The sequence below is a fragment of the Meriones unguiculatus genome, chromosome 2 (assembly GCF_030254825.1).
Source record: "Meriones unguiculatus strain TT.TT164.6M chromosome 2, Bangor_MerUng_6.1, whole genome shotgun sequence".
NCBI lineage: Eukaryota > Metazoa > Chordata > Mammalia > Rodentia > Muridae > Meriones > Meriones unguiculatus.
In genome coordinates, this window is record NC_083350.1 from 126,458,307 (window position 1) to 126,482,873 (window position 24,567).

The 24,567-nt window shown below is 40.6% G+C and overlaps 1 protein-coding gene and 1 non-coding gene across 3 annotated transcripts; both read right to left on the minus strand.

Moving 5' to 3' along the window:
* Positions 1-669: 669 nt before the first annotated feature.
* Positions 670-24,233, minus strand: Mdm2 (MDM2 proto-oncogene). 2 transcript variants are annotated; one of them, XM_060378101.1, is made up of 12 exons: positions 24,051-24,233; positions 23,475-23,639; positions 23,256-23,340; positions 18,033-18,107; positions 14,975-15,108; positions 14,256-14,305; positions 9,970-10,037; positions 9,159-9,255; positions 8,143-8,291; positions 4,942-5,097; positions 4,145-4,222; positions 670-2,591 (listed from the first exon to the last, which is right to left on the minus strand). In XM_060378101.1, the coding sequence occupies exons 3-12, from the start codon at positions 23,319-23,321 to the stop codon at positions 2,019-2,021; spliced, it is 1,446 nt and encodes a 481-aa protein (XP_060234084.1). In that variant the 5' UTR covers positions 23,322-23,340; positions 23,475-23,639; positions 24,051-24,233; the 3' UTR covers positions 670-2,018. The 2 variants fall into 2 exon arrangements, with proteins under 2 accessions (XP_060234084.1, XP_021514623.2); XM_021658948.2 differs by lacking the exon at positions 23,256-23,340.
* Positions 21,314-21,420, minus strand: LOC132652695 (U6 spliceosomal RNA). Its single transcript, XR_009590272.1, has one exon. It is a non-coding gene; the product is annotated as a U6 spliceosomal RNA (small nuclear RNA).
* Positions 24,234-24,567: the final 334 nt, after the last annotated feature.

The following is a 24,567-nucleotide window of genomic DNA, read 5'->3' on the forward strand; positions in this document are numbered from 1 at the left end:
GGGAAAAAAAGGCAAGTCATTAACTCCTATCAAAATGAAAGTCTTAACTGACCAAGGCCTGTGTCCATCAAGAAAGCACTGTACTTTTGAATGCACAGTGTTTTTTAAAATGAAACTTTGCTGCTGGCCAGGAACCTCTTCAACTATTTTCATAGCAATTAAGAGCCTACTGTTAATGGGTGCCAGAGCTCAGCCCTCCCAACTGCTGCTACTAAATCACACTCCCATGCACAATTCTGGAAACCTGTTTTTTATTTAAAAAAAAAAAAAAAGTCAGCCAGGTGGAGGTGGTACACACTTTTAATCCCAGCACTCAGGAAGCAGAGGCAAGTGTCTACGGACCCGGTTTAAATTCCCAGCACCCACATGGCAGCTCACACCTTTTTGTAACTCCAGTTCCAGGGGATCTGATGCCTTCATATAGACATACATGCAGCAAAAACACCAACATAAAATAAAAATAGCCAGCTGCGGTGGCATGTGCCTGTAATCCCAGCACTCTGGGAAGCATAGGCAGGTGGATCTGCCTCTGTGAGTTTGAGGCCAGCCTGGTCTACAAAGTGAGTCCAGGACAGCCAAGGCTACACAGAGAAACCCTGTCTCAGGAACACATAGACAGATAATAGAGACCAGTCATGTCTCAAAAACAACAAAACGTAAGATGCTACATTTGAAAGTTCTTTAAATATTTAATAAACCATTTATTTGCAAATAAATAATGTATACCGCACCTAAACATTTAGAAACTAACATTCCACAAGGATATAACATCAAAATTGTAAATCAGAAAGAAACGCAACTTCACTGAGTTCAGATGCCAAAGCTGAGGTACTGACTGCTCCTGGCTATTGTCCTACTCTAATGCTTACTCATGTGGGAGCAATGTTTTTTTTTGTTTTTGAACAATACAAAACTATCCTTCAGTCACACTCAACTTACAGTCCAGATGACTTTATTTTCTATACTTGAACACGTAAAAACTTTTAAGATCCTTCAATCAAAGGGGAAGATTATTATGAATCACGAGGTTAATCTACATGGATGAAGAAGTCATTTTAAAATACTATGCATGTTTTAAAATACGTTCTCTTTATCCATGTTCTGAATTAAGTCTTTCTGAATGGACTGGTTACTAATCTAGCCTAAGTACAGGCCTAAAACTTAGGCAACCATCAAGAACTGTGGATCTGAACCCAAAAAGGTGCTTCTAAGGCCTTTCAACCTGGGAGACAGAGTACACCAACGGCCCCACACTCTGAATGTCAAGAAGCCGGAAATAAGGTGTGTGTGTTTACTTACATGTTAACAGATACAACTCATACCTTTTAAAAAAAAAGTGTGGAGATCATATGGAGATCAGAGAACAACTCTGTATAACTAGAACCCTCCTTTGGGAGTTCCACAGAACAAGCTCACATTGTCAGGCTTACAAAGCAAGTTTCAGGGATCAAGCTCAGGTGCCAGGCTTACACAGCAAGTGCGTGTACCGGCTAAACCATCCATCTCCAGCCCACAACTCACAACTGCTAGAGAACTAAGCCCTTTCAATAACTTAAATAGCCAGTCAGTCATAGCCTTTAATTCCTTTCATGAAAGCTACTAAATAAATAAAATGCTCTTATGTGAACAGAGAAAAATAAACTATCAACTACTTCTTATGTAGTCAGTTCTCAGGAGGGTCCATTACCATTTGCAATGATGAAGAGGACTCACTTCACTGAATGTAGTTCGCTTCCAACTGTCCTTCCAAGTAGAGAGTATTAAAATAAGGATGAAAAGGAGCTACACAACCAATGCAAATTAATTAAAACCCAAATGTAAAATATATAGCCGAGAGAAAATTTCCTAAAACAAAATGAAACATTCAATATTCTTACTTTTAAGGATAAATTTATGCAGTGAATTTTACGTAGACTAAGATACTTTTCTGGCTTTATTGGATACAATTAAAAATAAAACCCATGTTGTCTAACTTTGGAAGCTTACAGTTATGAATTCTATTTTTATGGCCAGGTCAGCTAGCTGAAGTAAGTTAGGACAATCATCTGAATTGGCTGTCTGCATACTGGGCAGGGCTTATTCCTTTTTTTAAGCTTCTTTGCACATGTGAAACATGACATGAGATGTCCAGTTTTGCCATGAACAATACAGCCATTTTTAGGCCGCCCTTGGCAAATCACACACGGTTCAACGGCACTGAGAGAGAAGCTAGATTCCATACTTTCTTCTTTGACTTGTGTTCTTTCCTTCAACTCTTTGACATCTTCTTGGGGGCTATAAACAATGCTACTGGAAGTTGATGGCTGGGAATAGTCCTCACTCTCTTGTGACTGGGAGGCCCACGTGACTTTATCATCGCTTTCCTCAGGGCACGAATCTTTAGACTCATTCACTGTACTTTTCCTGCCATCTGGCACATCTAAGGCTTCTTCTGCCTGAGCTGAGTTTTCCAGTTTGGCTTTTTCAGAGTCTTCCCCTTTATCTTTCCCTTTATCTTCTGGAAGCCAATTCTCACGAAGGGTCCAACATCTGTTGCAGTGTGGTGGAAGTGGAGGATTCATTTCATTGCAAGAGGTACATTTCCAATAGTCCTTCAATAAAAGACAACATAACCTCTTTAGCTAGTAGTCAAAGCAAAGCTAGTTAGTAACTTCAGTATGCCTGAGGTAAAAGTGTATCACAGTTTAATTTTCAGCATTTCATATTTTACATAAAACAAGCAAAAAGAACATGAGGACTATAGTTAATACTGTATACAAAATTAGCTAAAAAGGTAGGTTTTAGGAGTGTTCCCTTTCATGCACACACACAGGAACTATGTAAAATAATAGAGGTTTCTTTCACTCGAAGCCACAGATCACTCTGCAAGCCTATTTAAGGACAGATTATTACCTCATCCATTTAGCTGAAGTAAATGACAGGCCATCTTTTCCTTTGCACCCACTTCCTTCAAAGCTCAATCCTGGACACTGCCTAGACATTACATTGTTGGGGTGATCTTTTTGTGCATTGTGTAAAGGTTGTTATCTGTATTATTCAAGAACTGATTTCTGTACCGAAGAGAGTGAAGTGACTGGTTTAATAAAGAGCTGAACGGCCTATAGCAAAGCAGGAGAGGACAGGCGGGACTTCCAAGCAGAGATAAGAATGCTAGGAAAGAACGGGAGTTGGGGAATGGAGTGGAGATTAGCCAGGCAAGGGAACAAACAGGGGCCAGGACTGAGACAATGTCAAGCCATGTGGCAGAACAGATTAGTAAACGGGCTAATTTAAGTTCTATGAGCTAGTTGGAAACAAGCCTAAGCTAAGGTCAAGCTTTTCTATTAATAAAAGTCTCCATGTCATTACTTGGGCAGTTGGTAGGTCAAAGACAGTCTAGCAATAACTGGAGCCCAACATAGGCGATATTACACAATAAATCTAGAGGAAACCTGCTCTTCCTAGAAAAGCACTTCCAAGACACCAATAACTAGGATTCTTTAAGACATGCTCTAAAGGCCACAGTTCAACTAGATATTCCCTATTTTCATCCCTAAGAGATCTTGTCAGCTACTGGAACTAAGATCTACCATTCTTGCCACAATCCAAAATATATGTCTCATTCCTATCAATGTTCTCCTGTGTTCTAGTTGCCCAGTCTCTTCCTTGTCCCAACTGCTCTGCACACACTTAGAAAGGCAAACTCTTTCACATCCCGCCTCATTACTGAACATATCCTATTATCTTTGCATAAACTGAAGGTTAAGTTCTGCCTGAAGACACTTCCCAGCGTACCCTGAATAAATATATCAGGTTTCCATTAGCCTGGCAAGCAGGCTAATACAGAAGCAATGGGGCAAAGTGTATGCACTCTGCCATACTGATTTTTGATTCTTATGTGTGGCTTCCACCCATACCCCAAACCAACCAAAAGGTCGTACAGAGTAGTTTCAAGTCCTCCAGTATGTTCAAGTTTAAATTCCACCCCATAAAACCAAACAAATGTAGCAACAGATCCCAGTACAACAGAGAAATGCTCTAAGTCATGCAGTTTAAAGTTTTGACTGTATATAATCACCTCATTTCAAGGAGTAAATTAAACATATTTTCCCAATTCTGATCTCAGCACTATGATTTTATTTCTGTGAAGTATCTATATACTTACAGCTAAGGAAATTTCAGGATCTCCCTCAAAGGAGTCTGCATCACTTTCTCCAGCCTGATACACTGTGACTCGATAGACCTAATAAGACAAACTCATTATCATCAACTCAGCACCTTTCAAACAAGGCTGAATTCTTAGTAAGTTCTAAACTAATAGCTTGAGCCACTAACTGTCCATGAGAAGTTCTGAAAGGAAAGTCAAATGCAGTTCATGTCAAATAGGAAAAATAGGACAGTAAAATCTTTACCCACCAGGGAAAGAGTTATTAAATACTTAAAACCAAACAAAATCCTCAAGTAAATATATGTTATAACTTTAGTTATTACCCAGAAGACAACCAGAAATGCTAAAGGTATAGTTACTCCCAAAAAAAGAGATACATAGGTACTATTTAACACTGTTCCGTGTTTGACATTTGTGAAAAACAAATTAGTTTTAAGAAGGGAGAAACAGAAGTGATGACTCATGTCTTTGATCCCAGTACTCAGGAGGCAGAGACAGGCGAATCACTGTGAGTTCTAGGCCAGGTTGGTCTACAGACAGTTCAGGGCCAGCAAGGAATACATGGTGACACTCTGTCTCAAAACAAACACACAAAAAACACAGTTCAGTCTCCTAAGTTTTTGACTTAGTAGTATAAGACTATAATATAAATAAACAATAAAAACACTATAAAAATTTGCCTCATGCACAAAGCAATATTCTATTCTGAACAAATCAAAAATCAAGAAGTTCAAGTGACTCAGAAAAGATCCCATCTCCAGTCTTATTAAAAGGTAGCAAGCATAGAAACCCACCTCATCATCCTCATCCGAGAGCTCATGCCCTTCTTCACTCAGGCTGTAGTCTTCTGAATCGAGAGACTCAACTTCAAATTCTACACTAAACTGATCAGAAACTGCATCCTGATCCAACCAATCACCGGAATGTTCACTTACACCATCATCAAGATCCTATGGAGAAAGAATAAAGTAAACTTAAACACACTGCTTCTGGGCCTCATTAAGAGCTTCCTAATTCATCCTATGCCACTCTTTCTTAGGCTCAAACGACACAGATTGACACTAGGTTAAGGTTCAAGGTTACTACATTAATTCCTAAATCAATCTTGACACTAACTTTTCCTACGATAATCTAAGTTTCTAAACTGCTCATCTTTCTTTAGCAAAGGCTCTGACAATACCATAAATAAGAGCTCTTGCCCATTTAATGACCTTTCCTACTTGTATGATTACTGATTACATATACAACCATTAATTATATGACGCATAACTACAAGTTTCTCCTATTAAATACAGGAAGGCTAAGACCTACCTCAAACACACATTTTTTTTTCTTTTTTGTTTTTTCAAGACACAGTATCTCTGTGTAGCCTCTGCTGTCCTGGACTTGGCTTTGTAGACCAGACTGGCCCCAAACTCACAGCAATCCACCTGCCTCTGCCTCCCCGAGTACTGGGATTACAGGCGTGCACCACTGTGCCCAGCTTCAAACACACCATTAGTGTGTCAGGCAGAATTGGGTTGTTCTTTTAGGATCTTTTAGGGTCTTTCTCACTGTGTGGTCCTGGCTGGCCTGAGGCTGAAAGGTAGACCACACTGGCCGTGAACTCTCTGCTTTCCCAAGCTGGGAGTAACGCCAGTGCCACCAACCCAGCAACATAGTTGGTTTTAAATAAACTTTGGAGAATAACTTTGATTTGAAAAGCTTTAAGTCAAAATTTTAAATTCTATCTATTTAATTGACTCCTCATTTTAGGCTTTAATCACAGCTTCAGTAGCTTCCATCTATGCTAAGGGTAGGAACACATAGGCTATAATCTTCTGAATCAAGAGCCGGGAATGGTGGTGCATGTCTTTAATCCCAGCATTCAGGAGGCAGAAGCAGGAGGATCTCTGAGAGTTCAAGACCAGCCTGGTCTACACAGCAAGTTCAAGGACTGCCAAGAGCAAGGACATCATAGAGAGCCCCATCTCAAAAAACAAAACAAGAGTCAACTTCAATTCCTACCCTAAACTGATTGGCAACTGAATCCTAACTTACAACTAAGGAAAATACTTCATTCTAGAATTTAAAACATAGGCTTTCTTTGTTTGCTACCAGTAAGCTGTTTCATTTCAGGCACATTTCACTTCTAAAGAATATACAGTTAGCTTGTAATATAAAAACTACAATGAATTAAATGCCTATACAATCAACAAAAATTGTGCAGTCAAGACTTTCAAGTGATGTTGCTGAAACAGAAAAAGCAAGCCATCAAGAACCAGCTCCATTTCACAGCATAGATAGGACAATCATGTGTCCAGTGAGTCCAGTGTTCCTTCAGCAGTAATGACACTTCTATCTTGTCAACAGACCATGTTCTAAGTACCTAACAAGAACAGATTCTATTACATTAGCTAGAACACAGAGAGAAAGTGAGTGAGTGAGTGAGTGAGTGAGTGAGTGAATGAGTGAGTGATCTGAGATGCAGTTAACTGACAGAACATTTGCCTAGCATGCCTAGAGTCCCGGGTTCAATCTCTAGCACTGAGAAGTAAGACAGCGGGATGGCCATAAACCTAATTTTAAAAGCCCGTCCGTAATGAATAAAATTAGCCTACTTTAAGTTTGTATATTCATTAAACGTTATCTAACCAGATCCAATTCCAGGCCACAAGTAATCACTCAAGCACTGAGACTTATTAAATGTCTTCATTATTTAACTGTGGTGGTCTGCTATATAGGAATCAAGTCTACATAAGCACAATTTTACTTACAAGAATAAATGCAAAGTCTGACAAAGACGTGACTTAATACCGACTATACATATAAAAACTTGCTCTCACGAACCATCTACTGGTTACGCAAGCACTGCTCTGCTCAGTACTCTGAAGGGAACCTCTCTGTTCTCGTTGGTTTGGGAGAAAAAAGTATACATAATACAGTAACTAGAAGAGTAAAACAGGGTTTCCTATCACAACTAGTTCAGTGTTCTCTATGTTTTAAGGAATTATACAAAAATATCCAGACTACCTAGTACTGCCAAAAGGTGATATTCAGGCTGCTCAAGAAAGGCCGGTCTTAGCAAGCTATGAGCTCCTACATTATAACTGGCCTGGCTAAACACACCCATTGGTATTAGAGTGACATGACTGTTAACGGGATTAAGCAACTGATCGAATTTTGAATATAAGGACCAGTTAGTAGGAGGGAACTCATGCCTGTAAACCTTGTCCAACAGGTGTAGCTACCGAAGGAACAGGTCCTAGGGTAGAGTTTACTATTATCATTTTTCCTAATTACTTCATACCTACAGATAATGCAGCATGTCAGCATGGTCTGAGTATCTGTCATTCACTGACCTAGAAATCAAAGGCCTATTTAGCAACTAGCTCTGCATAACATAGGTTACTAACACAGGCAGACAGTGAGAACCAGTACTGTCTTTACTGATACAGACCATCAATTCAGTGAAACCTCCCAACATTCAGAAGACACCTAAAGCGAGGCATATGCCTTTAATTCCAGACCTTTGGAGGCAGAGAGGCAGGTGGATCTCAGAGTTCAATGTGAGTTTCTAAAGCAAGTTCTGGGCCAGCCAGGTTAACACAGTGAATCCTTGTCTTTAAACTCTCAAGACCTGGAGGTATAATTCAGTGGTAGAGTGCTTGCCTAGCATGTGTGAACTCCTGGATTTGATCCTTGGCAAAGAAAACAAGCAAACAAACAATCAAAACAAATTAGCCTTAGATTTCTATATTATATAACTGAGCTGAATTTCTAGCTTCCTTCTCTTATTTAAAATATGTAATTTCTAGGTTTTTCTTTTTTTAAGATTTATTTATTTATTATATATACAATGTTCTGTCTGCATGTACACCTGCATGCCAGAAGAGGGCACCAGATCTCATTAGAGATGGTTGTGAGCCATCATGTGGTTGCTGGGAATTGAACTCAGGACCTCTGGAAGAACAACCAGTGCTCTTTTTTTTAAATAATCAAAACCAGAACACTACCTGATGCTCTGGGGTCTCTGTGGATTCACTGCTGCTGCTTCTTTCACAGCACATCCCTCTCAGCACACACAGGGCCAGGCTCTCATCAAAAGAAAGGGATCTGTGGCGCTTCCTCTGTCGGTCACCAGGCAGGTCATCTGCATTTTCTTCTACAGATTAAGGGAAACGGGTAGTTAAATCCATGTACTATGACTGACTTATTTAGAAATTAAAATGCCTTCAGCACATAGTTATAACAAAATTTAATTTCAATTAAACAGTAAGTTAACCATTAACATTGGAAAAGTCAACAGTGTTTCATCGGCTCTGTCCAAAAACACAAGCTCTACTTAAAAACTTCCAACCATTCCAAACTTTATCTACACTAGTTACTATAAAGTTAATCAATCTAGGGCTTTCAGTGATCTAATAGCATACAATTTTTCTGTCAATACTAAGCTTTCAAAATAAGATTATTCTACATGTGGTAGCAACTTTTAATGCCAGCACTCGGAAGGCAGAGGCAGGTAGATCTCTGAGTGGAGGGCAGCCTGGTCTATATAAAGACCTTGTCTCTAAAAATAAGATAAAGGGGGCTAAAGAGATGGCTCAGAAATCCTGAGTTCAATTCCCAGCAATCACATGGTGGCTTACAACCATCTATACCCCCTTAATGTCCTCTTCTGGCATGCAGGTGCACATGCAGGTAGAACACCCATGTACATAAGAAAGATAGATAAAACAGAAATCAAGACTTAATCTCCTTTTATTAAAGATACCAAATTTACGGGTCTAGACCAGTGGTTCTCAACCTTCGTAATGCTGTGACCTTTTAACGCAGTTCCTCGTGCTATGGGAACCCTCAACCATAAAATTATTTGTTGTTACTTCATGAATGCAGTTTTCCTACTGTTCTGAATCGTAAATATCTGTTTCCCAATGGTCTTAAGCAACCCCAGTGAAAGACTGGGAACTGCTGTACTGGAGGAAGAACGCCAAACAACTACTCAATATGGCAAATAGATATTCATATATACCTGTCTCGCTAATTGCTCTCCTTCTAGATGAGGTAGTTGGTCTAGAAACTGAATCAGAAGATGAAGGCTTCTCTTCTTGTGGATCTTGAACAGGGTCCTAAATATGTAAGAAAAAGTTAAACACTGCAAAACAAACATAAAAACCTTGGCTGTTCCAAGTTGTTTTATATAACCCTCCCAATTAGCTGGAGAGATGGCTAAAAGATTACGAACATGTGCTGTTCTTGCCTGGATGCATTTGGTTTCCATCACTCATGTCTGGGGCAACTCACAAGCACCTGTAATGGCAGACCCAATCAATCTCACACTCTTCTGGCTGGAGGATGCACATGCACGCACGCACACACACACACACACACACATACACACACTCACCCACAGACAACACACACAACTGGAAAAACTTTAAAGGCCAGGCATGGTGGCACACGCTTTTAACCTCAGTACTCAGGGAGGCAGAAGCAGGCAGACTGCTTTGAGTTCAAGGCCAGCCTGGTCTACAAAGTGAGTGTAAGACAACCAAGGGCACACAGAGAAACAGAAACAAAAACAGAAAAGAAAAAGAAAAATTTTTAAAAAGAAACACTGTATTAGAATAAGAAGTAATGGACTAGAGAGATGGCTTAGAGGTTAAGAGCACTATGCTCTTCCAGAGGTCCTGAGTTCAATTCCCAGAAACTACATAGTAGCTCACAACCATCTATAATGAGATCTGGTGGCCTCTTCTGACCTACAGGCATGCATGCATGCAGAGCATTGTATACATAATACATAAAAAAATCTTAAAAAAAAAAAAGAGTAAGTAAATTACCTTCAGATCACTCCCACCTTCAGGCTGGTATCTGCTCTCACTCATCGACGTGCCAGAGTCTGAAGATTCTAAGAAAAAGTAAAAACTGAATCAAAACAAACAAAACAACACAAGAATTGAACATGGACCAGTCTAACACAAGCTCTGTAAAGATTTGCCCTTTCAATAAACAGTCACCATCTATGCCCCAAATGCTATTTGCACACTGGAATATCAATCCAACTCTAAAACAGTAACTATGAAGTAAAGTAAGCAAATTCTCAGACACACCAGCAGAGGAAGCCAAAGTAGTACTGTCTGCCAAGTGTGGGGAAGAGGTTGTGAGGATCTATCTGGGCATATTTTGTAATTGCCTGCACTGAAGCTAGCATATGAAAGACATTTCAGGCCCAAGAAATACTATGTTAGAAAGCGTCTAGATACAAATAATTCCTGTGGCACAAAATTAAAATTAATTCATTCTTAGTGAAACAGTAAAATGCAAAGTCATTGTGCAAAGAGTCATGTGTGTTCAGCCAAACAGCACAAGATGTCATTCTTCTCAGAAGTTATCAAAAATCTTGCCTAAGGCCATCTTCTCAGGCTAAAAAGGTTTTAGTTCAAGAAATAAAGCTGATTTCCTAGCTCATAGAAATAGGCTCCCTACCCCCTGCCAGAGCAATCATAAAACTCCTAAATGAGAAGAAAATCCCTCTGAATAGAATTTTTTAAAAAGGAGGGGGAAAAAAAAGACAGAAAGAAACAAACCACTAGGTACAATGATATACATCAATCACCCCAGCAGGCTTAGATCTGAGGATTACAAATCTGAGGCCAGCCTGGGCAACTCAGTGAGACTGCCAACTAAAATGAAAAGGGCTGTAGGTAATTTCAGTGGAGGAGAGAGACCTCAATTAGCGTGTGTGAGGTCCTGGGCTCAATGTCCAGTACGGGAAAACAAGTAACAGAGCATAGAGACAAGCAAATTGTATTTGAAATACAAACAAAAAGTATTAAAGCATGTGAAAAAAGATCAACTTGAGAAAAAATGAGCCAAAAAACCTGGTTAAGACCAGGTATTTGATATGCAATGTAAGGAAGTAAGTATTAAGAGGATCCCAAGGGTCTAACTCATGAAAAAATGTGGTACCACTCACCAAGAGATGACCATAGTAAGGTCAAAGATTCAGATTAGAAAATAACGAATTTAAATGAGTTCTGCAAGTTTTACAGAACCAAGCTCTCAAAACATCAAAATTCCAGAGCTGCAACAGACAAATTTATCCAAAATCACAATTAAATCCCCTTTGCTACCTCCTTGAGGCACTTCCATCCACAATGAAGCCATGCCTGAGCACTGAGTAAGGACTCTAAAATGATGAGTCACCACAATTAACTGTTTTGCATAATGGCATTATAGGGAAGGCCACTGAATCCATAGTAGATAGGCTGCATTATATAGAAAATTTGTCTTAGTATATGTGATAATTATGAAGCAAATATAATAAAGTGTGATGTGGCTGACAGCACTTATCTAGGATTTTCAAAATTAGTCTAACTAAACCTAAACTTAAAACCGAAAATAAAACCTTCTAGTAATTTGTCAAAGTTTATTTAAATGAATTACTATTAGAGACTTGAGAAAATTCAAAATAATACTACAGATTCCATAACTGTGTATTGTGCTACAGGTTTACTTCATAAAGAACCTTAGCAGGTCACCAGTAATTCCACCATTTATGAGGCAGAAGCCACAACAGGACAGCTACTCTGTCTCACAAAAAAAAAAAAAAAAAAAAAAAAAAAAGTCTCAAGTTGGCAACTTAATCATTACTTTGTTCTGGGTTAAGGTAAGAACCTGGTTGGCCAGGCAGGGTGATGTACACCTGTAATCTCAGCACCCAGGGAGGCAGAGACAGGTTGATCTTTGAGTTCGAGGCCAGCCTGGTCTACAGAGTAAGTTCCAGGATAGCCAGGACAAAGATACCCTGTTGAAGGGTGGTGGGGAGGAGGACTATCAAGAGGCCAGGCCTAACGAAACACAACTTCAGTTCCAGCATTTAGGAGGGAAAGGCAGGTGGATCTCTGGGAGTTCAGTGTCGGCCTGCTCTACATAGTGAGTTCTAGCCCAACCAGAGCTGCATAGTGAAAGAAAGAGAAGAAAAAGGAGGCATATTCTTTCTTTAAAAATAAAGTATAAAAATACTATCCATTTGTGTACCTTTATAGAATGAAAACCAAGCATTTTTATTACATTCTCAAAAAGGCTGCATTCCAAAAATAATGAGTTATGTAAGTGTCAGTCTGGGTATGTAGCTCAATGAGTGCTTGTGAACCACACATGAGGACTTATGTTCAATTCCCAGCACCACAAAAAAAAAAAAAAAAAAAAGAATTGAAAGTAGAGAGATAAAATGCTGCTTACCTAAAAATAAGTTCAGTCTACTCAAGAAACAAAGAGAAAGAATAGGAAGAAGGGCAAGAAAAGGGAGATGAAATCTCATTGTGTCAAGGTACTACCTAGGTAATTATAAAATATTACTTCCCAAAACATCTCAATATATTTCAAGGTTTGATCTCACTTCTACCAAACAGTTTTTAACATTATCTGTTTTTCAAAAGAAATCCTGATAAAAACCAAAGTTTCAACAGATATAACAAGGCATTCAACTTTGTATTATAACTTTTCATAAGAATTAGTTTTACTTCATATACATTTCCTACTTAAGTTTAAACTCCTATTATAATTATGCATAAAGTAACTTTAAAAAAGAATCAGTGAGCCTGGCAAGCTGGCTCAAAAGAGAAGGGTACTTGCCAAAGCCTGACAACCTGAGTTCAATTCAAAGTTTGATCTTCAAGAACCCCACGATGGAAGGAGGACTGACTTCCTCAAACTGGCATGTGATTTCCAAATGTACAGCACGGTGCACAAGACTGCTCACATACAACTAAATGTCATTTTTTAATTTTAAGAAAATCATGGGGCTGGACAGATGGTTCGGTGGCTAAAAGCACACACTGCTCTTACAGCAGACCTTAGTTCAGTTCCAGGCACTCATGTAAAGTATTTCAAAACCACCAGTAACTCCAACTCCAGGAAAATCTAACACCTCTGGAATCTGTGGACACCTGCACTCATGTGTACATACCCACATAAAGGAAAACATAATTTTTCTTTTTTGAGACAGTGTCTCGTGACTTGGCAGGGCAGGTCCAACTGCTCCCAACCTGCCTCCCAACTGCTGAAATTTATAACATCAGGCTCCATGATTTTTCTTTTTTTTCCAAAAGAGGGGCTGAAGAGATGGCTCTGGAAGTTAAGAGCACTAGATGCTCTTCTAGAGGTGGCAACTCACTCACAGTATCTAACTCCAATCCTAAGAAACCCAATGCCCTTCTTTCGGCCTCTCTGGGCACTGCGCACATATGATACACAGTCATACATAAGGCAAAACACCCACACACATAAAATAAAATGAAAAATGTGGTTGTTTAATTTTTAAAGCTAGAATGAGAACCTGGCTAGTACAGCACTTTCTAAAAGCATGGGTGAGTCTGAGTTCAATTCCTAGCAGTGCTGAATGAATGAATGCCAAGAGGACTACAACCCCAGCTTGGAAGGGGAGCAGGAAAACTATGTTCTAAACCAGCCTAGCCAATTTTATAGGGATCCAGTCTCAAAACAAAACAAAAGTAAATAGAGTCTGGAAATATGCCTCCGCGGTTAAGTGCACTGGCTACTCTTCCCAAGAATCTGGATTCAGTTCCCAGCACCTACACAGCTCACGTCTGTAACTTTCGTTCTAGGAGACCTAATGGCCTCTTCCGTCCTCCATAGGCACTGCACACACATAGTACACAGACATACAGGCAGGCAAAATAACTTAGAAAAAAAAAGTGGGCACTGAAAGAGCTGATTAAAAAAATAGAGTCAGAAACAAAATTCAAGCACATAGTGACAATGTCACATGCTAGGAAAGCATTCTACCAATAAGTATACATCCAAGTCGCCTTATTAAGGACTGGCAAGATGGTTAAGCAGGTAGAAGCACCTACCATATGAGCCTAACGATCTGAGCTGGATTTCCAGCAATGACATGAAAGATAGGTGAACCAGTTCCAAAAGTTGTCTTCTGACTTCCACATGCACACCACTGCTACCTGTGTCTCAGCTCACACAGACAAAGCTACTCAGATGATCCTCAGCTACATAGTGAGTTTGAGGTTAGACTAAGATACATAAGACCTTGTATCAGAAAGAACGATTTTTAAAGTTATGTTTATAGTATTCAAAATTAACTTACCTTGCTGACCTACGACCACCAAGTTTCTGTAGATCATTGTATATATTTTCCTTGCAAGGAAAAAAAAAATTATAAATAGAAAACCTACAGCTGAGAGCAATTAGATCCACTTACATACCCACACAACTAATGACAGGGCTGGTATCAAAATAGGTCAGGCCTGGTAACCTGAGTTGACTCCTGGGGACCACATGGTGGAAGAAAGGAGGTCTGACTCCTGACCTACACATTTACAGTGGGGCATATGCAAATGTATGCACACACGTGACAAAAACAATAACAAACAGGTTTTTAAGATTCCAGAGTTTGGGGCTGGAGAGATAGCTCAGAGGTAAGAGCACTGGCTGCTCTTCCAGAGGTCCTGAGTTCAATTCCCAGCACCCACATGGTGGCTCACAGCCATCTATAGTGAGATCTGGTGCCCTCTTCTGGCCTGCAGACACACATGCAGGCAGAATGCTGTATAAATAAATAAATCTTTAAAAATAAAAAAAGATTCTAGAGTTGGAGTTCTCAAACATTAGGCTACAACAGCTCTCCACTGGAGGAAAAAAAAATCAGGACCAGGAGTGTTAACAGCAGTAGAACCCCAAAACTGAATCCATATTTTAGCATTTTGTATATCTGGTCACAGCTTATCTCTGAGAGAATACAGACTGAAGTGAGAGATGCAATGATGCCCAGCTAACATTTTATAAATGCCCACACAGAAGGCTTACCTGTGCTCTTTCACAGAGAAACTTGGCACTCCAAACAAATCTCCTAGAAGATCGTTTGAACAATACACAATATGCTGCTGCTTCTCATCATATAATCTTTTAGTCATAATATACTGGCCAAGATAAAATATAATCTGGAAGAGAAATATGGTTTCAAAGTATTATGTAACTGTTTCACACACATTTAGTAACACCCCATTTTCTGAACAAGATTACACTAACAAACACATCCACAACCATGTACTCCACATTGTGTATACAGAAGCTTCTTTTAAACACTTTCAAGGTGATGGAAAATAGAAATAATTAGTTCATATTAGTTAAATGTGGGTTTTTTTCTCTCTTTTTTTCTTATAAAACTTAAGTTTGTCTAGAAACCTACATACTAACATACTATACTAGGAAAGAAAAAAGGGCAAAAATGCAAAAAAAATTGAAGAAAAAAAATCAAGTCAAATACAGCAGTGAATTAAGAGCAATGATAAATGTCACAAACATACACTTCCACAGCTGAGGTCATCACAGAGGACAGGAAATCAATGACATCTCCCAATGGAGTTATTTCAGTTATTAATGTAATCTACACTAAATAGTCCATCAACCATCACTATTAAATTATATTCCATGTATGCCATTATGTCAGCTTAAACAACATATTTTGTTATTCCAATACAAGCTCAGCAGCACATTTTATACCGCACAGTGCAGTTTTAGGTATAGCTTCATCATCCTGACAGCCACAGAATTGTTATCACTGTAGAGAATACCAACACCCACCACCAAACACAAACACACACACACACAACCATAAGAAAATTGAGAAACTAACCCAGGACTTGACACCTATTTCAGCGCACTTTCATCTATCCCACACTGTTTTCAGTTCTTTCTCAAGTGCCCCCGAATAAAGATCTTATAACTCTAAACCAGTAGTATCAGATCATATACACACCCCATAAGTCCCACCTCCAGATTCATCCAGCTGTGGATTTTAAACATTCAGAAATATGTCCTGAATATAGAAATGTTTTTCCATGTCGATACTCCTTGAATACAGTATTAACACTATTTATATTATTATACATAGCCTAAAGATAATGTAAAGCATAAGGGAAGCAATACAAGCATTACACACAAAGTTTCATGTTTCAAGTAAGGGACTTGGCTGGCAAGATATTCCCAACGCCCTGCAGAAAGCAGAGGAAGACCACTGGGCAGTATACTGCACACGGCTTAACAGAAGCTATCTGAATCTTTTCGACGACCTTGATCTGTTTTCTCACATCTACTGCTAAATCCATACTTGTCTGCTTTCTTAACTGATTTGATAAAGGCCAAAGTTAATAACAGAAACATCATTTAATACTTGAGACCTAACCAGCTAAGCAGGAATCGGAATCAATCAATCTTTTGGTTTTTTGAGACAGGGAGTCTCTGGTAGCCCTGGCTGTCCTAGAACTTTCTCTGCAGACCAAGCTGGCCTTCAACTCAGAGATCCACCTGCATCTGCCTCCCCCGTGCTGTGCTGGAATTAAAGGCATGTTCTACCAAGCCTAGTATGGTTCTTTTTTTTTATGGTTCTTTTTTTTTCTTAAACTAGAAACCCAGAGAGAAGGAAGTACTATAAAGTTCTTGGCATTTTTGTGTTGTGAATTCATTTGACAGACTAGTAAAAGCCTGAGATAACTTCTCAGAATTATTTAAGTTCATCAAAATGGCGAATTAATGATCATATGCTTTTACTTATTTTAACTTTTAAAGCTGTATTTATTTTGTGTGTATGTGTGCACACACAACAGTGGAAATCAAAAGACAACTTGAGTGAATTAGTTCTCTCCTCCCGAGTCAGTCCTGGGAATCAAAGGTCATCTGGCTCGGTAGTGAGCATCTTCACCACTGAGCCAACCTCACCCGCCCAATATATGCCTTTTAAATTAACAAAATACTGACAATAAGTTTAATAAGTTTGATTCTAATATAGTGAAGAAATATAGTGAACACTACAAATAGTTTGTTGCTTATATTTATAATTGAGGGAAAAAAGCAAATTTCAGTTCAAACTTAGTGAAAATAAAGATAATTTCTTTGCCATCCAAATTACTGGATTCCCTAAATTTTATCCAAGGATTTCTTGGGCATGCCTGGATACCAGGTTTGAACTTGTACTCTAGAGATACAAGAATACAGCAGCTGTAGTGAAATTCTCAGGTGAGTTGATTCAGGTATACATACGTTCGGTTTCATGGATAAAACATTGCATTGTTCTTTACCTTAAAATTTGCTCATAAACTACTGTTTTCAGTGAGACTGGGCAATTGCAAACAGAATTTAGTGTGACTGAGATACAGCTCTTTCACTTAGGTTAAATCTTGTTTAACTTAAAATACTGAAATTCTTTTCTTGAACTGGTCAGTGGGTTCTTCTCAGGTACACTGTTAGAAACTTCTCAAAGGGTATTTTCTAGGAGGAACCTTGGTATTCTTACTTTCCCACTGCCTGTCAACAGTGTCTGTGATCAATGGACCTGTCAAAATATTCCTAAGATTTTAGCCCAGTGTGGTGGCACACACCCATTATCCCAGCACTGAGGGAGGCAGAGGCAAGCAGATCACTGTGAGTTCAAGGCCAACCTGGTCTACAAAGGGAGTCAAGGACAGTCAAGGCTACAAAGAGAAACCCTGTCTCAAAAAAACAATAACAATTGCACGCATGCACGCACGCACCAAAAAAAAAAAAAAAAAAAACCTGACTAACTGAAATCCAGGCAGTGGTGGTGCAACACCATTAATCCCAGCACTCAGGAGGCAGAGGCAGCCTGGTCTACATAATGAGTTCCAGGACAGCCAGAGCAACCCTGTCTCAAAAAACAAGAAAGAAAGGGAGGGAGGGAAAGTCATACAAATTAGAATTTTTAGCTTCAAAATATAGTTCCAATGATCACAATCCTTGCTTATTACAAAATCTTTCCATACGACCAATGTTACCCACAACCTTGAAAAAAATTGTACATATGGCTGTATATAACTATTAAGACATCAGTTCTCTCAGTTATGCTCACCTCTTTCATAGTATAAATATCTTTTTGCGCACCAACAGACTTTAGCAACTTCAAAAGCAATGGTTTTGGTCTAACCTGCAAAAGAAAAAAAAAAAAAAGGCTGTGTTACACTGATGAAAGTACTCTATAGCATAAGCCCTGCAAGTATGGCCAGAAAGAAGCCCAATACAGGCAGCAAAGACCATGTTTAATGATTTTACACTAAGTGAAATAGACTTCATAAACAGAAGAGCACACATCACCAGAGTTAGAAGAGAAAAAAGGCTTTGGGAAAAACTATTAGACAATTATCGTGAAGTCATCAAGTACTATCAGTTGTGATCAAAAAGCAGTATCAAGAGGCTGAAGAGATGGCTCAGGGATTAAAAGCACTTGCTGCTTTTGCAGAGGACCCAAGTTCAGTTCCCAGAACCCCCCATCAAGCATCTCCCAACTGCCTGAAACTCCAGTGTCAGTGGCCCAGCACCCTCCCCCGGCCTCGGTAAAGACTGCATCTACACGGGAAAGTGAGCACTGCTTTCTTCCTCCAGCTCTTCTCATCTGCCTACTACCACAGACTAGGTGAGATCCATGCTCACTGTACTCAACAATTCCATGAGTCTGCCATAGAGAACTTACAGAATGCAGAAGGAAAGTCTGTACCTTAGGATGAAACCTATCACCAATCTATTATACACGAGATTCCTGACTGCTAGAGAAAATCTCCAAGTCAAAAAGTTAACAAGCAATTCAAAGACTACAATTCATGTCCCTCCAAATACTCATTTCTAATTATTTATTGATCATTTACAATGCACCCAAAAATCTAAATAATAGTCACACACACACAAAAATTACATATGACCTTATTTAATGCCAGGGGATGGAGAGATGGCTCAGCGTTAAGAACACTGTCAGCTCTTCCAGGGGTCCCGAGTTTAATTCCCAGCTACCACATGGTAGCTCACAACTATCTATAATTTGATCTGAGGTCCTCTTCCGGCATGTAGGCAGATAGAGTGCTCACGTACATAAAAAGTAAATAAATCTTAAAACAGTATGCCAACAACATCAGAAGAGCCAAAAGGTTATTTTTTGTCTAGCCAGCTTAAAAGGCAGGAGGTGGTGGCACACACCTGTAATCCCAGCACTCAGGAGGCAGAGGTAGGTGGATCTCTGAGTTTAAGGCCAGCTTGGTCTATAGAGCGTAGTACTATATGAACTATAGGAGTGAGTACATGACAATACACTTTAGTTACAAAAACTGGTAGCTGGTTAAATTTTACCCAGAAACTAGTTTGTCTGACTCGAATCTAGCTTTCCCAGCAGGAAGATAATGGGGGTGGGGGGCAGAAAAGATTATCTTAGAAGAGCACTTGCTGCTCTTACAGAGGCCCTGGATTTAATAGCCAGCACTCACATGATAAATCAAAACCATCTGTAATTCCAGTTCCAAGAGATCTGACACCCTCCTCATGCTTTTGTAGGCACCAGATGGCCACATGATATACATATACACACAGGCAAAACATTCATATACATAAAATATAAAACAAATCTTTAAAAATGATAATTGAACAACTGCCACCTAAAACTGGCAAACTGTCACTCACAAAGACACTGGTGAGCCTGGCCTGGCAGCCAGCACCCATGTGCCATGATAAAGTGGCATTATACTCACTACAACCCAAGTCTGAAGTCAAAGTTTATTACCACCCGCCTTGCACTATACTGAAGATGCTCCTGTCCTTCACGGCTTTAATAACCATGGCTCCTATGAGCTTGTTTCTTTTGTTTTATGCATATGGATGTTTTGCCTGCATGAGTTTGTGTACCACTTGTGCCCATGGTCCCCACAGAGGCCAGAAAAGTGTCCAATCCCCTAGAACTGGAATTACAGATGGCTGTGAACCACTGTGTGGGTGCTGAGAATGGAAGCCAGGTCCTCTAGGAGTAGCCAGTGCTCCTAGACACGCAGCTGTCTTTCCCTCTCAGGACAGTTATTGTTTATGGCTCCACCGTTGCAGTGGATGTTGCTCATATGGTTCTAGCCCTATTTGTCAACATGGCCTAGAATTCAGCCTCATGATGTAGTGTGAAGACAAACAGGACTAAAGTGGACACTACCTTTACATGGTATTTAGTTTACTTTTTAAATAGTGTTAAATGCTTCTAGGGTAAGTACACCGAGTTGACTAAAGATAAAAGGTTGTTTGAAAAACCAGGATGAGAAGCCATGTAACATGACTGTATGCTCTTTGTATCTGCAAGACTCAACTTTTATAGTCTGACACCACCACATAAACCATCATCTTTGTATACTGCTTTTTGGTATTTTTAAAGACTTTTTTATTTTACGTGTACTGGTGTTTCTCCAGCATAAATGCAAATGCATCAAGTGCATACAGTGCTCTTGGAAGCCAAGAGGCCATGGATCCTCTGACTCAGAAGTTACAAGAGGGATGAGCTACCCTGCCCTTGATGGGAATCAAACCTGGGTCCTCTATAAAAACAGCAAGTGCACTTAACTGCTGAACCAACTCTCTAGCCCCACTTTTTTCTTTTTAAGACTGTTTAGCACAATTTTAAAATGTATTTTGTAAAGTGCATTTTTCCCCGTGAAGACCACCCAAACTGGTTATCAAATACCAAATGGTCAGCCCTGAAAACATACATACAAATGACACCATTCAGAGTGAGCAGGTTGTCTTTAGGAATGCAACATGTATTAGGCATGTAATAGTAATGTTAAAAGGGGTTATGAATTTGAGAGAAAGGGGTATATTGGAGGCTTTGGAAGAAGGAAAAAGGGAAAAATGGTATAATTATAATCTGAAAAAGTTTTGAAGATTTAGTTATTTACGTATTTTATGTATATGGGTGCTCTTTCTACATGTAAGTCTGCATACCATAAGAGGGCATCAGATCCCATTATAGATGGTCATGAGCCACCATGTGGTTGCTGGGAAGTGAACTTAGGACCTCTAGAAGAGCAGCCAAGAGCTCTTAACTGCTGAGCTATCTTCCCAACCCACAGAAAAAGTTTTAGAAAAGAAATGGAAACAAAAAAGGATATTTATGAACTTTATTTTCATATTAAATAATTCGGTCTTCAAATATTTGAAAATCACTGTTTTTTTACAGAGTTCCTGTGTAGCTTGGCTGTCCTGGACTCGCTTTGTAGAGCAGGCTGGCCTCAAATTCAAGAGTTCTGCCTGCCCTTGCCTCTCCTAATGCTAGGATTACAGGCGTGTGCCACCATGCTTGGTAAAAAAAAAAAAAAAAAAAGCCAGTTTCTTTTTTTAAATATAGAACACTTCACAAATTTGCATGTCATCCTTGCACAGAGGCCATGCTAATCTTCTCTGTATCCTTCCAATTTTAATAGATGTGCTGCTGAAGCGAGTACAAAAAGCCAGTTTCTTATGAAGGCTTACAAGATAAGAGTTGATTAAAAAAAAAAACTACTATAAAAACACAACACTTTATAATCTTAAAAACAATTCCATGTAAAGATCTACATATAAAAGTTTTAAAATGGGGCTGGAGAGATGGCTCAGAAGTTAAGAGCACTGCTTACTCTTCAGTCCTGAGTTCAATTCTGGACAACCACATGGTGGCTCACAACCATCTATAATGAAATCTGGTGCCCTCTTCTGGTGTTCAGGTGTACAGGCAGGCAGAACATTGCATACATAATAAACTAAATAAATCTTTTTTTTTTCCGAACAAATGCAACACTTTATTAAATAAATCTTAAAAAAGAAAAAGAAAACCACACTTAATAAATTAAACAAAAAAAAAAAAAAAAGGAACTTGGTGAGAGGCATGGGAGAAGAGGGAAAGGAGGGTGGGATTGGAGGAATGAGGGAGGGGGCTACAGCTGGGATGCAAAGTGAATAAACTATAATTAATATAAAAAATTTTTTAAAGTTTTAAAATGCTACATAAAAATACTATACATATATGCATAATCTTGAAATGAAAGAATTCTTCTGAAGCATTATAAGAAAATTCAAGTCATTAAAATTAAATAAACAATTTTGACTTTATAAAAATATTCTTGTTGGAAGACAACATCAAGTTTCATCAAGTACTCGTAAAAAATTTTTAAGTTAACTATACTTGAAATGCAGAGATTTAGAGAATTATGTAAGCTACTAAGAAAAATGCAAAAGGGAATTAAAAGGAAGGGAAAAAAAGAGGGAAGGAAGAGGGGAAAGAAGGGAGATTTTGGGCAAACCTCAGAATAAACAGGTTCTTTAACAAATAAAAGGATGTGCTACCTCACCTGAGACATGAGATGTGTAGATTGAAACAACAGTCCAGGATACATTTTACTGCCAAAAAAGCAGTAATGGTAAGAACTGACCCAGTTTATGACATATTTTATAAAGAACCAGAAGAAGAATTTGAAGATTTCTGACAAAGAAATGCTGAACATTTAAGGAAATGGAAAGCTAAATATCTTGACTTGCATGCATGTACCAAATCACATTATTCCTCATAAACATGTACAAATTGTGCCCGCACACACACAAGCTAGTAATGTTCAGTGTTGGCAGGAGTGAAGACTGTCATAACCTCTGCTCAATGAGTTACTAGTGTTGCAATCAAATGTGCTTATTCAGGATTTAGGGTTTCTATTTCTCTCTCTTTCTTACCGAGTAACATGCTTTTGTTGTTGCTGGTTTTTTTTTTGTTTTGTTTTGTTTTTCAGTTTTTCAAGACAGTGTTTCTCTCTGTAGGGTTGGCTGTCTGGACTCGATTTGTAAACCAGGCTGGCCTCGAACTCTACGATCCACCTGCCTCTGCCTCCCAGAGTGCTGGGTCTACAAGGGTGTGCCACCAAGCCCCGCTCCACATATTTTTCTCAAAAACATGAGGCAATTTTTGCATCGAATGACTAAAATCTTTACAAAAGGCACACATTACTTCTGTGACTTTAAGATTATCATTCAGACCACTAAACAGTGATAGAACACCGCGTCGGAAGCCTCAGCATCCACACTTGGTACTGGAACGCATTCTAAAAGCCTGCCTCTGATGAAGGAAGGGCTATGGAAATGCAAGTCTTACTATTCGCTCTCTAAAGCAATTACAACCGAGAAAGTTGAGCGTTCTCCGTTAAACACGCAGCTTACACGTAAAGAACTGTGCTTTCGCTCGGGTTTAAACTTTTTACTTGATTACCTGGTAAAACAAGGTTATTTTTGCACACACACTCAAGACAAAAATACCAACCAGAGCCTCTTGTTCCGAAGCTGGAATCTGTGAGGTGCTCACAGCACCCTCAGTAGACACTGACATGTTGGTATTGCACACTGGCCTACAAGCAGGAAGAAGAAGAAAAAAACACACACGATAAAAACTTGAAATGGTAAAAAAAAAAATATCCGCGAAATACGCATTTACAAAGGGCAGCTCTCAAAATCACAACTACGGCAGCGAGGGGTTCTTTACCTGGATCCTCGCGGGAAACGCGGCGTCGCCGGGGAGGCCACCGGTCCCGGTCTCCGCTCCAGCAGACGGCTCCGGGGGGAGAGGCAGGGTTTAAATAGCCCCAGCCGGAGGCAAGTCAGGACATAGCTCCTCCGAGGGCCGACGCGGAACGTGTCCAAACTTGACCTGCCCGACAGGAAGAGCTGAGTCAACTCGGGGCCGCTCGATCCCGCCGCCCGGCCTCGCCCGAGCCTGAAGCCGCGTCCCAGAGCGCCGGGCGGCGGGCACCTGTTACCGCCCCGACCCCTGCCGTGAGCCGTGAGCGACCCCGGAGACGACCCCGGCCGCTGGGCCTGCCGGGAGACCACGCTCTTCTCGCCCCCTCCCGGCGCGCGCCAACCGAGGCCCCGCCCTCAGCCGCCCCAGGACGCCGGGGCCGCGCGCCAGCAAACGGCCGCCCGGCCCCGCGCTCCGCGCCCCGCGCCCCGCGCCCGCCGCGAGCCGACCCGGGCTGCGACTGGGCCACGGAGGACGCGGGCGGCCGTCGGGACCCTCCGCCGCCCAAGCCCAGCACGGAGCCTCGCGTCCCGCGCCCACCTGCTACTCCCCGCGCGGCCTCCGACCCTTCAAGGGGGGCGCGGCCTGGGCCTGAGCGACCATTTCGCTCGGCAGCTCGAGCGACGGCGGCTCCCCGGGCCCCGGGAGGCCCCGCAACAAAGCGGAGCTGAGCGGCGCGCGCCCCCGACCGCCGCGGGCTGAGCGCCGGAAGCCGCGGCTCATCCGGGCACCCGGGCGCGCGCACGCCCGGCGCTGCAGCGTGGACCAATAGAGGGCCGGCGCGGGGGGCGGGGGCGGGACTTTGCGGCCGCGCGGTGCGGTGCGTGAGCGCGCCGGGGGAGGGAAGGTGCTGGCGTCCGGCTCAGCGCGCTGCATCCTTCAGCACCGTTGATGGCTTGGGGTTTTTTTGTTCTTCCTGTTTCTTGTGTTTACACCTCAAAACCGCAGTGGTTACTAGGGAAATTCAGTTCGTATCCAAGTGTTGCTGCTATCAAAACGAAAGCAAGAATAACAGCTGTGTAGTATTTTGAACCCATCCCTCCAGCAGCTGAATGCA